Below are 12,867 nucleotides of genomic sequence, written 5' to 3'. Positions count from 1 at the left end.
TCCTTGCCCTCCTCACCCAGAACGCAGGCCTGGTCTCCCACTTCTAACAGTCCCACCCCAGTGTCTCAGGGACGGAGTACAGGGCTGAGGGAGTGCCCAGAGGGGTCCAAGGTGATGGGCTGGTCCTCGGTCCCCACCCCAGCCCCACCCGCCCTAGAGCAATGTACTGTTCTGAAGCACAGCAGAGGGGCAGAGCACAGGGCGGGGTGGGGACTGAGGCTCAGTGCCAGCTCACCTTCACACTGGGGATAATTCGGAGGAACCGGAACACGATGAGCATGCTCACTAGCCGCGTCATGTCCCACAGTGACAGCAGGCCCAGCTTGCCTGGCTTCCTGGGGAGACCGGAGGCCAGCGGGAGTGAATGAGAAGATGGGGTTGCCAGAGAGAGGCACAGAGACATAACAGGGTGCCCCTGGAGGTCACTGCATGGACACACCAGGCAGAAGCTCACACATGGCAGAGGACAGCGCTCTCAACTCACACCCACTGCCCAGGGCAAGCCCCCATCACAGCCACATACCCCCAGCACAGTCCCAGAGTTAGGGCTGGAAGACCCCACTTACCAAGGACGCCATGCAGATCCTGGGCTTGCTGAGCTCAGGTCCCAGCAGAACTGAGAGGCCTATCCCCTGACCCTGTATCTCAGACCTGACCTCTGCCTCTGTTCCCATCTCTGGCCCCCATACCCCCGTCCTGACTGTGTCACTGCCATCCCCATGGTTTCTTGTTCCTGTTTAGATGTAAACCATTCTCACTCAGACCATTACCTCCAAGACTCCCAAGGTAATGAGACAAAAAAGCACAGGAGGAGCCAGCACACATTAGACATGCGGGCACAAGCCCTGTGGTGCAAAGCAACATGGTGTCACCACCAAGGGCCTTTCACACAGCCCGTCAGCCCCATCTAAGTCCAGGCAAGCTCCCTACAGGAGACTCTAAAGGTAAGGCTTGGGTCCTCCACCCTCTCCTCTCCAGCATCCCCCAGCTACTCCACTCTGAGACAAAAGCAGCACAGGTGTCGAAGAGACAGCCCAAGGTTAGTGTGTGTGTGCCTGCCCTGCCCTGTACCTGGGCTCTGGGCCCTGGCTGTGGTGCACAGAAGTCTAGTGGTGCCAACCCAATAGCTGCGGATGCTGGAATGAGGCAGCCTCAACAGCCAGGCCAGGGGACCTGGGGGTCCCCAGGCATCCCTCTGCATGGCCAGAGTAAGGGTCGGTGGGACTCAAAAAGCACCCAATATCTCAACATGTATAAGCCTGAGCCGGGTATGCCATTCTACGGGAAGTAAAGGGATTCCAGAGTGGGAGGCAACAACCCAAGGTCACACGCCAGGCCCTTCCCACCAGCAGAGGGGGCCTGCCAACACCAGTGACTACAGGTCCCTCAAACCTGAATTGGGTCCCCAGAACATCTGTCAGAAGGGAGCCTGCTGTTGCTGGAGGGCACCTCAGAGGGGAACACAGCCACTGCTCACCATGGCCACTGGGGGCAGCAGCGCTTCAGAGGGGACTTGCCTGAGCCAACAGGGGCTCTGCTACTGCACCCTCTATGCTGAGTAGGCCTGGCCCACAGTTCAACAGCCTGAGCGACGCCCACCCAGCCCCAGCACTCCATCACCCCCAGGTCTCCTCAGGCACATACCAGCCAGGGTGTGGGAATCCATACATGGCCAGAGTGGAAATCTCCAAAACCTTTAGTACAAAAGGAAAGAAGGCGCTGCATAACAATGCTAACTCCAGTGGCTTCCAGGACATTTCAAAGCTCCTGTCAACCCTCAAGGGGCTTCTGGAGACATCACAGCTCATTCCTGTCCTCATAGGCTGAATCCACGTGGGATCTCCCTCAACTGGCACACTCTGGCCTCAGCAATCAGGGATGGGAGAAGCCATGCAGTTAGGATCAAAGGGCCCAGCTCAAGGTCTCTCCACTCATGCTCCCAGAGGGACCAGGGTGATTGCTCAGTGCCAGTAACTGTCAGTCCAGGGCCTCTGCAGGGACACAACGAGTGTGAGCCCTGATCCTAGCAACTGTGGAAAGGAAGCACACTATTTCCCTGGCCCTCATTCGCCCACTACAAAGCCACACTGAACTGGTGGCACCAGAGGCTGTGCCCAGGACTGGGTTGGCTGGTGACAGCTGTAGTTCCCTCAGGGTCAGAAGTGGCAACCCAAGCCCATGGCCAAGTAACTCAGCCAAGTAACTCAGCTGGGGTGAAACCAGCCCTTGTCCCTCAAGTCAGGAGCCCACTTCCTCCAGCTACCCAGCCCTCTATGACACCTGAAAGGGAGCTCGTGCAGAGCCACAGGCCAAGTCCACAGAACCACCCAGCCAGTCCTGGCCTGCGGGAACTCTACCAGCAGGACGATGGTGAGGAGGCCGTCAAACACGTTGCTGAGATAGGACAGATATCCACGCAGGCCCAGGGCAAACACCTTGAGGAGCAGCTCCAGCAGGTAGTACAGGATGAAGACACAGTTGAGAATCTGAAGGGGCAGAAAAGGCAGAAGAGGTGTCGGTGTTAGACCTGACCTCAACCATGGCCAACCCAGCTCCTGGGCCCTAGAGCATTGAGTCTCAGCAGTCACATTGCCCCTCTCTCTCCTTTGCTCTCCCAGAGCCCTGTCCCTCATGGTCAGGGCATCCCCAGTCCCCTGCTTTCTGCTCTGCCCTCTCCTCGGGAACCTACCCAGATGCCCCACATCTGCATTGGCAACCAGCCCTCTCTGGACAACAGGGCAACCTAACACTACACACTGGATGGATCCCACCCAGCCCCTCTGGGGCAACAACTCAGCAGGGCCCCCTCACGGAGCCCTCAACCAGTTGGTAAAATATCCAATAGCTCCTCCTTGAAAGGGATGGCATGGGACCTCCCCGACCTTCATAGGACAGACCCGTGGGGAGGAGGGAGAGTCACCCTCTAGGGGTGCAGCCTACATCCTACTCATTCTGCACCAGCACTGTGAGCGTCACTGCACATAGAAGTGGCTGCTGAAGGCAGGAAGAAAGAACCCTCCTGACCCAGAAGAGGGACAACTGTGAAAGGGCATAAAGGGGCAATTCCTGCAAAGTCACCCCAAGACAGGCTCAAACACAGGTCCCAAGGGGGTCCATCTGACAAAGTCTGGCCCCAACAATCAGCCACCACTAAGAAAGACGACTCCCAGGCCGGCTGTATCTGACCTGACATTCATCAGGACTGAAAACAGCCCTGCAACACGTGATTCACTGAGAGGAGCCAGAGCCCTTTAGACCTCATTCTTGTGTTCTCAACACAAGAAAATAAAATGTAGCCGGGCACCAATGGTTCACACCTGTAATCTTAGCTACCTGGGAGGCTGAGATTGGAAGGAACAAGGTTCAAGGCCAGCCCAGACAAATAAGTTTATTGAGATTCCATCTCCAAAATAACCAGAGCAAAATGGACTGGAGTTGTGGTTCAAGAGATAGAGCGCCTGCATTGTAAGCATGCATCCCTGAGTTCAAACCCCAGTCCCACCAAAAAAAAGAAAAGAAAAAATGTCATTCTCTTTAAACAGGAAGGTCCAGTGCTATGAAACGTCTTTCCCTACATTTAATATATGTGACATGAGGTATCATTTTTTAATTTGACAAGCCGAGCCTTTTCTTACATAACTAGGGAAATCTTATAGCTTTCTCAACTTAGTATCTTTCATAGTATTTTCAGTAAATTTTAAAGACAACCTTTAAGGTGGGAGCAGATCTTTTGGGAGTGGCAGCATGGCGTTGCTTAAAATTCAAAATGAAAGCATTTCATCTCTAATCTGACAAGATCTCTTTAAATTAGATAAAGAGTTCAAATTTTTTTTTATTTTTCATTTATTCACATGTGCATACATTGTTTGGGTCATTTCTCCCCCTTGCCCCCCCGCCACCATCTCCCTTTTTTTTTTTTTTCTTAAAGGCCATGAAACAGTCAAGACAAAACTCAAGTCCTGATACCAGCCAGAAGACCCCAATGGTCACACCGCTGCCCCGAGGCCTCCTCAGCGGCCTGCCCCACTCAGCCTGGGCCTGTAGAAGTCACCTTGTCCTCAGCCTCTCCCACCCCTTGAACACCATCCCACGGGAGATGCTGAGCTCTTCACTGGGCCATCCTGCCTCTACCCTCCTGCTCCTCCTCACTTCTTATCCCCAGGCCGAGCTGCCAACCTGACAGGCTGGGGCCCCAGAACTCACCCCCAGGACAAAGTCATCACGAGCCTCAGGTGGCAGGTCTGAGTCTAGCACCAGGAACACCTACAAAGCCAGAGCAGGTCGGGGGAGGCTAACCAGGCAGGCAGGCCACGGCTCTGGGGTGGGAAGGCCACAGCTGTGGGACACGCCGTCACCAGGAGCGGGGAACGGGAAAGGTGGGACCTCCCACGGCAACACAGGCAAGCCCACACTCACACAAATGGACACGAGGTTTCCCAGGGCGATGAGGTTCCCCAGGTAGTCAAAGTAACAGTGGCCGAAGAGGAACTGGGCACTCTGCAGAAACGGAGACTGGTACTGGGGCCTCGGTGGGTGCTGGGAAGGGAACTCACACTCAGAACCTGCTGCAGCCGGCAGCGCTGCCTGAAATTCTGAGTCAGCTCTTTCCTGCCTCACTGCCTATCTGTCTAGCCCAAGGAAACAATCCCAAACAAAAAGTTTCGCACAGAGGCTCACCACAGCAGCCTCCACACCCGGAGAGGAGAAAGTCCACTGATAGCGTAAGCCGGGCTGCCATGTCACACGGTATGTGCATCCAAAACCGCAGCCTGCCCCTTGAAGATCCACACCTTGAAAGTGAAATACACCCTCCCCCCGCCCCCCCGTGCTCAGCACTTGAGAGAAAGATGCACAACTCCCAAAACCTCTGAACCCCAAACTTCCACCTCAATCCTGGTTCCAGACTTTGTCAGGGCACCACGGGGAGAGAGCTTCTCCCACAAGCTGCAAAGCACAGACAGCAGGGAAAAGTGAGGCCTGAGCATGGATGTGGCTCTCAGGTGCTGGGCCTTCCCCAGCCCTGTCCTAGGCCTGAACCCACTCCCCTGGGTCCTGACGCAACCCATATATCCTCTATCCTCCCCTGCAGCATTGTGGGAGGTAGCACCTCTGTGCAGCCAGCATCAGATCCTGACACAGGAAGAGTAGACTCTGACAGCCACCACTCCAGGCTTCCCACAGGTCAGCAGGGAGTGGCCTAGGGAGTCTGGGAAGCCCAGCAGGAACCCTGGAAGAGACCCTGGGGCATCAAAACCCTTGATGGGACCTAGCTCTCCTATCTGGGTCTGTCTGCACCTGGAAGACAAGCATAAGCCACCACACAGCAGTGCTTTTGCCTCCTGTCATGTGAGGCTACCTCCAGTCTCTGCAAAGCCCGCACTTAGTGTTCCCCCAATTCCGAATGTACTTCAGTGCCACCTGGCCCCCAGCAGAGTCTAATACCAGCACTACCTCCCTGTGCCTCAGGGCTGTGGGGAGCCATATGCTAAGGAGTGCTGCTCTAGAAGGGACTTAACAGGACAGACAGAGGCCTCTCAGGGCCTGGTTCCACATGGCCTGGACAGACCTGAGGGAAACCTCCATTAAAGACCTGCTTTAAAGAAAACCTCCTTGAGCAGGATGTGGAGGGCGATAATGAAGGCCAGAGTAGCTCACAGACAAAATTCCTATGTTAACGCCTTGCCTCCAGCACTTCAGACTGTGAGTGTACTTATAGATAGGGCCTTTCAAGAAGTGATCGAGTGAAAATGAGGCCTTTGGGGTAGGTTCTTAATCCACAGCACTGTGTCCTGATGAGAGATCAGGGCACAGACAGCCAGAGGACAACCATGTGAGGACACAGAGAAGACCCTGAATGCAAGTATGGAAAGCGCCTTCAGGAGCCAGCCCTGCGACACCTCAATCTGGGACCTGCGGCCTCCAGAATATGACAGTAAATGCCTGCTGCCAAAATCACCCATGTGTGGTGCATGGTTCGGCAGCCTGAGCCAACGCGTCACACAGCAGTGACATGGGATTAGCAGGAGTCTGACCAGCAGAACACATCTGACTCCATCTCTGTGCCCCCATCCCTGTTCAGGATTCTGCTTGGGCCTCTCAAGGCTGAGTGGCTGGACTGGCAGCCCCTCTTCTGCCCCCACAGACTGCCAAGGACACCCCAGTGCTTGTGGGTATCTCCACCCCCTCCAGAAACCCACGCAGGAAAACACAGACAGCTGCAGCCTGAACAGTACCAAGCGGGTGGCTGAGGCCCTGCAGGGACTAGGCACATCACTGCCAAGGACCAAAGGCAAAGGCCATGGCCGTGGAGAGGGCCGGCATCTAGATCTCCCAGAGGGGCCTCCAGGAAGATAAGATGGTCATGGAGATGGAGAAACCCACGTGGAAGGTTCCTCTGTGCCAGGCGTGGCCCAGGCCACTTCCCAGGGCTGGTGAATATCTCCAGGTCAATAAAATCACCCCACTTTCAAAAAGCCAAAGGATCTCCAGTCCCACCATCCATCCAAGGGGCCAGGATCCCTGGGTAGGTGAATCCTGGCACTGGTCATTAGAAGAGTCCCCAGTTGATCAATGACAATGGAAAGTAGATGGTCCCAGCAGCCCAGGCTGGCAGGTGGTACAGGCCAGTCCCAATTACCTCTTTAATCACAGTTTTATCAATCTCATCGAAGAGTTTCTGGAACTCGTCAGCCAACAGCAGCGTGCTGCCATGGGAGTACACCTTCTGCAGAAAGGAGGGTGGGTCAGCCAGGGACAGTACATGGCCTGACCCTGCCCATCCCCACAGTCTGGAAGCGCCATGCTGACCGACCCACACCCCATCCTGAAAGGAGTTGCTGCCCATGACTCCCAGAAGCCCAAAAGCTGGGGTGGAATCAGGGGACCAGCTACCTCCACGATGGCCTGTTTGTGGGAGCTGCCCAGCTCGGCTCTCTGAAGCACCTGCAGGAGTTTCTGGGGATTCACTCCAACTCTGCGGAAAAGAAACCCCACCCCATGAGTAGGCCAGCACTGCCCATCCTCCAGCCCGTGCTTAGCCACACATCCATCCTTCTGGCTGTGCAAAGCACCTCAATCCATGGGTGTTTACCACCAGTTGGTGCCACAGAACTTTTACAGTCCTCATCTTCCAAGATTCTCCAGGAGACACTGCTGTCTCCTTGAAAAGAGGCAAGCAGACCCCGCTGCCACCGAGCAGCGGAGATCAGAACCTCTCCAGCCACACCCTCAGGCTCTCTGCCCTCATCTCTCCGCTCACGTGCAAAGTGAATGCCTGACCCAGCCACAAGTCAACTCGGAAGCAAGAATCACGGGAACCAGTTTTCACAATTCCCAATGGAATACTAAGCCCGGCACCAGGTCCACCTCTTGGGCAGCCACAACCCCCACCTCCCCAGGGAAAGAGGCCCAGCCCAGCACTCACGCCTCAGAGGTAGCTCTGTCCTTCTCTGCCATAGAGGAGAGGACTTCGAAGGCAGCGCGGGTCCCCAGCCGCCGCCGTGACAGTGAGGTCTGCAGAGACTTCTGCAAGGAGGAGGCTCTCAGGGCTACGTGCTGCTCCCGTCAGGAGTCCCATCCCGGCCTCCCTGCCCCAGGAAATGGGCATGGTCCACGGCCTGGGGAGCAGTCCCTCAACCTTAGAGCATCGGCAGATGGCCAGACTGCAGGGGACAGTCCTCAAAGGAGGGTGCCTAAGGCCCAGCAGGGACTGGAGTTGACCACAGCTCACTGCACAACCCACCAAGACCTGCATTTTCCCCTAACTCCCCACAAGAGGGTGCCGATCAGTCACCCTGGAAGCTGCAATCTGGCAGCCTCCCCTAGGGGTCTGGGGCAGCGGGTGGGGCAGGAGAGGACCCTGTGCAGCCGTGTCAATAAACCCTGGAACCTCAAATAACACAAAGCAGTGACACAGGGTCTATCTCGGCTCATTCACAAAGGCAACGACCCCACTCCCTGCCCTCTCCAGAGCCCGGTGGGCAAGGCTGGGGGCCACACTCTGGCAGGCTTGGGTCCTGCCTGCTTGGTCTCCAGGGTCCACTGTGGGCACAGCCCTGCAGGCAAGCAGCACGGCTCACCATCAGATAGCCACGGAACTGATTGTAGACGATGGCCGTCAGCAGATTCATCAGAAACAGGCTTCCTGCAGGGGAAGCCTCAGTCACAGGTGGGCATGGCACAGCCAGGGACAGCAAGTTCTCAAGACCATCCCTGGGGCCAAGGGTCAACTGGCACAGCAAAGCCAGCATGATGTCAAGGAAGGCTGGAAGAGCAACCACAGTCAGCACTCGATTCCCGCCACGCAGCAGGACACAGCGCGGCCTCCAGGCCTCCACATCCGTATCCGTCAACGGGACACCAGCAGGCCACCTGGCCATGGTGGGAGAAGGTACAGGGCGTGTGGCCACAGACAAGCCATCAGGGGAAGGGGTCATGCCAAGGCTGTTTCACAGTGGGGGTCAGGTCAAGGTGAAGTTCTAGGGTAGGGGACAGGCTGAGGTGAAGTTACAGGGTGCTGCAGTTGAGATGAAGTTATAGGGGCAAGGTGAGGAAAGCAAAGGGGTGGGGACCAGTGTACATCTATCTGAGCATTGGGATGCTGTCCCCCCAAGATGACTCCTGGCCCAGTGACTGCACAGACCTAGCCACACTCACCTATCAAGGTGAACACTATAAAGAAGATGGCATAGGCTCGGTTCTTGGAATACGCAGGAATCATCACTGAAACAGAGGAAAGGAGAAAAAGTCAGACTGTTCACAGCCTCGCACCTGTCCCATTTCCTCCATGACCCTACACCACACGTCTCCTGCACACAGGGGCTCTGTGGAGACAGCCTCACGCACCCAGAGTGGGCGCTCACCACCCTCCCACCCCACCCACCATGGAGACGCTGGTCCCTGGGAGAGAGGCCTCCCTGTGGCCATGCCACAACCATCCAGCTCTCCCTGCAGTGTCCTGCTACAAGTCACAGGAAGGTGGGGACAGTACTCAGATCAACACAGCTCTCCCTGGAGCAGGAATCCCAGCTGCCCTCAGGGAAGGTCTCCAAGGCTGTGAGCATCCCTGAGCCCATGAAGAAAGGACACAATCGTGATGGCCAGGCCATGCCAACCCAGGAGAACTACAGCCTCCTGTCCTGGCCACAGCCCACTCCCGAGCACTTGGGGAACCCATCAGCACCCGGTCCCCAGGGTCTCACACACAACGTTCCCGAGCAGCACGCACCTCACAACCAGGTCTGGCCGGCGGCAGGGAAAGGGGTTGGCCCCAAAAAGGCCACCAGAGGGACCACTGACCACCACGTCACCACATAGAACACGGTTCACTTTCAGCTTCTCCGAGTAAGGAGACACGGCAAAAAAAGCCAAGAAAGGAGGGAGGGAGGAAGAAGGCAAAGGAGTGAGATGGAAAGAAAAGGAACAAGGGAAACGAGGGAAAAACAAGAGAAAGAAAAGGGAGGAGAGGGTCCAAAGTCACCCTCCCAGTTGATGAAAAGGCCTCGATGTTCCCAGGGCTCCCAGGCTCATAGCCCAAACCAACCCCCGCAGCAGGCACTGCCCTTCCAGACCCTGCCTATATCACACACCATCAGGGTTGTTGGCAGTGGTCAGCAGCACCAGGAGGGAGGTCAGCGCCTCTGGCAGGTTCCTGAAGTAGGCCAGCCTCTCCTTATCCTGCTCTTCATCCTGAGGGCAGACAAAGCTCTAGGCAAACGTGGGCCTCCACGCCCTAGCTAATGCTTTAAGCCAGCCCAGCCCCAGGTCCCAGACCCAACAGTCAGGACCGTCCATTGAGGGGCCAGCAACCTCGACCTACATCTCCCCATCATTTCCCAGCAAGCTCCAAGCTCACAGCCACACAGGACACAAGCCAGGGCCTTCAGGCACAGGAACAGGCATCCACCCTCAGAGGTGGCCAGTCCAGAACCACAGCAAGAACCCAGGCCAGCCCAGCTAAGCATCACAGCCAGGTGGTCAACAGCCTACTTGGAGCCTGACTCTGCTGTGTGCTGTATGCACAGTAAGGTCAAAACTCTGGGCCAGGAGGGACAGAGGCCCTGGCTGGCAGGCAGGGTCCCTAGTAGGCTGCCGCCAGGGAGAGGGCTGTGGGCACTCTGGATGGAACGCTAGGGAGAACTCCCACTGCTTCAGAGGTTGAGGGGCCCAAGCCCACCATGATACCCAAAGGCCGTATCCACAGCTGTGGCTTATCAGAGCTGTCCGCAGGGGGCATCTCTACCACGACTCCCCATCCTCTATCCTTCCTGGGGGAAGAGAGCAAACCCATGCAGTATGTGTGCCAAGAAGTAGCCCCACTCAATTCTCTGGGCCCAGGATTTTCCCTGGGGTCCCCTGTACCTACCAAGCCTGGCCCCTAGCAGGTAGACAATGAACCCCACAAGCCTGGCTGTGTGACTAGTGTGGCAGTCACACACTCACAAATCAGCTGATCGCCTAGGATCACATCAAGCCAAGTGCTCAGCTGCCAAACAGGGCCAACTCTGCCATCAGCCTCGGTGGTATCCACCTGCTGTGGCCACTCCTCCCTGCACACTGCCCTCCCTGAGGGGCTCCTCCCTGCACAAGGTCTAGGTACATCATTAACATCAGGACCTGCTTGTCCTCATCTACAAAACGGCACTGCCACCTATCTGCCAGGCCATGGGGTCCCAACGACTCCATGATTGTCAATAACAAATGCCACAAGCCTCTGGAGGTGGGGGACATGGTGGTCATGAGAGTTACAGGGTGGGAAACCTGTCAGGTTCAGAGCCACAGCAGAGCAGGATGCTGCTGGGGGAGGCTGAGGCAGCCCCACTGGGCCTCAGCGGGGCCGGCATAGAAAAGGAGAGCAAACGCTTTCAGAGAAATCACTCAGCTGAAGGGTGTGAAGGACAAGCCATCCCCCATGGACACACCCAGGGATGGCAGGGTGGGAGAGCTGAGCCCGGCACTCTTGGACCTGAAACAATCCCCACCCATTGAGCTGAGCTTCCCTTTCCCTGAAGCCAGAGTTCATGCTGACAAAGGAAGGTCCTAGCACCTGCACAAGCTTACAGACAAGGACACTGAGGCCCACGGGGATGAGAGGCCTCCCCAGACAGGTGGGCACCTCGCCTGGCCCATCTCCCAGCCAAGAGCAGAGAACAGGGCTCTCACAGAGACCATGACGGATACCATCTCCCCACAGCTACACGGTAAGTCCAGTTCCCCTCCACGAAGCAGAAACCCAAGCCTGGAGTAGGAGCTAACACTCCTGGCTCCTCAGGACACCATCATGGGAAAGTCACACAGAGGTCCTGAGGGTCTATTACAGAACCCACCTTAGCAGCCAAGCGACTGCCCCACCTTCTGTGGATATATACAGAGAGATAACACACAGGCAAATGCATACATAAATGCACACACAATGTGATATGCATATACAGGCATACACACACACAGAGACACACAAATACAGATGTGAAAATATGCACACAGATACTCTTGACACAGACACACCACCGTACACATTAGGCATGCACACAGATACGCCCAGGACACACAGAAATGCAGACACCCACATAGAAACAAAGACAAAATATACATAGACACACCCAAACAGTGTTACCTATACAGACACACTCAGACACACAGACATGCATGCAGACATGAAGACAGACACACAGATATACACAGAGAGACAGACCCAGGAATATAGCCATACATGGGGGTTCAGCTCCCTCCAGGGCTACTCTCCCTCTTCCCAGGGTTAGAAGGTACTATCCTGTCTTCCTATCTTCCCCTTCCAGGGGACACAGCCCAAACCCTGTCACCTCAAACTCACAAAGACACCCTAGCAGCACAGCGGCCACATCCCAGGACAAAGAAGCAGAAACACAGGATGTCCCAGGCCAGAGGAAGACAGGGACCCTGGCCAGGACATGAGGACAGACAAACAGAACCAGAAGTTGGGGCAGCCCAAGGCTGGCACCCAGGTGAGGTGACAGGTGGAGATGACTCACACAGCAACATGATGCTGGGGTTGTAGCCTTGGCTAGGCTGGGCAAGGCAGAAGGACCCAGAATAGTGGGCTGGAGAGGGGATGCAGCAGGGCTTCCCCACGAGGCCCACAGTCAGGGAGGGTATGGAGAAGGGAGGTGGGGAGTTGTGGATGGAGGAACAGGACAATCCTATGTTGGAACCTGGACAGGGCTGGGGAGGAACCTTCAAGCCACCCTTAGTGAACGCCTAGGGGGGAGAAAGAGGAAGCCAGCACAGAGGGACAGTGGTGAGACTGAGGTGGCTACAGGATATGGCAGGGCCCTGGCAATGCACAGCAGGAGCACCAACCATTTGAAGACAGCCCCTGGCTCCAGGTGAACCACCACCATCCTGGGTCTGTACTCCCTGCCAACCTAATGACTTCCCACCCAACAACTCTGCTGGGGCTGTGCTGGGGCCCGGGAGACAGTGGCATGGCACACCTGGCCACAGTGGTCACCTCACCTTCTCGCCGACGGCAAACAGCAGCATGCCGAGCATGGTGAAGAGGCACAGGTGGATGGTCAGCAGCAGCCCGACGCTGGGGAAAAGGCAGCACTCAGCCTGGCAAAGTGCAGGCCACACACCCAGGGGAGGATAGGCCCAGGGACACAGTCCTGCCCGCAGGCTTGGCTACGGGGGCCGGTGGTTAGAGCCAGGCACAGCTGTTGCTTCCTCTCCCCAGAGAACAAGTAAGTGCTCGGCCCAAGGGCCTTGAGGACAGCCTGCCCAGGCCCTGGCAGAGTGCTCTTCTTGTGATAGGACAAAGGCAACCTTGAACACATAGACCAAGGGCCTAGGTCACTAGAAGGGGAGAGGACACTCCTATTGTCTGGGCTGGAC

General features: G+C 56.4%; 1 protein-coding gene across 7 annotated transcripts in view; it reads right to left on the bottom strand.

Moving 5' to 3' along the window:
* Positions 1-12,867, bottom strand: part of Tpcn2 (two pore segment channel 2) — a 34,667-nt gene that overhangs the window by 10,637 nt on the left and 11,163 nt on the right. For 5 of the 7 annotated variants that reach the window (XM_074050734.1, XM_074050766.1, XM_074050732.1 and 2 more), the window contains 12 exons: positions 12,490-12,565; positions 9,588-9,687; positions 8,656-8,721; positions 8,079-8,143; positions 7,424-7,524; positions 6,892-6,973; positions 6,638-6,724; positions 4,417-4,536; positions 4,204-4,263; positions 2,358-2,486; positions 1,645-1,694; positions 236-335 (listed from right to left, as the gene is read on the bottom strand). In XM_074050734.1, the coding sequence (XP_073906835.1) occupies positions 236-335; positions 1,645-1,694; positions 2,358-2,486; positions 4,204-4,263; positions 4,417-4,536; positions 6,638-6,724; positions 6,892-6,973; positions 7,424-7,524; positions 8,079-8,143; positions 8,656-8,721; positions 9,588-9,687; positions 12,490-12,565 (1,036 nt within the window). The remainder of the gene's footprint in view (positions 1-235; positions 336-1,644; positions 1,695-2,357; positions 2,487-4,203; positions 4,264-4,416; positions 4,537-6,637; positions 6,725-6,891; positions 6,974-7,423; positions 7,525-8,078; positions 8,144-8,655; positions 8,722-9,587; positions 9,688-12,489; positions 12,566-12,867) is intronic. The other 2 variants (XM_074050760.1, XM_074050739.1) reach the window with 2 other exon arrangements.

Source organism: Castor canadensis, chromosome 1, assembly GCF_047511655.1.
Source record: "Castor canadensis chromosome 1, mCasCan1.hap1v2, whole genome shotgun sequence".
Taxonomy (NCBI): Eukaryota; Metazoa; Chordata; class Mammalia; order Rodentia; family Castoridae; genus Castor; species Castor canadensis.
Note: the sequence above shows the minus strand (reverse complement) of the source record. Positions and strands in the feature narration are given on the sequence as shown.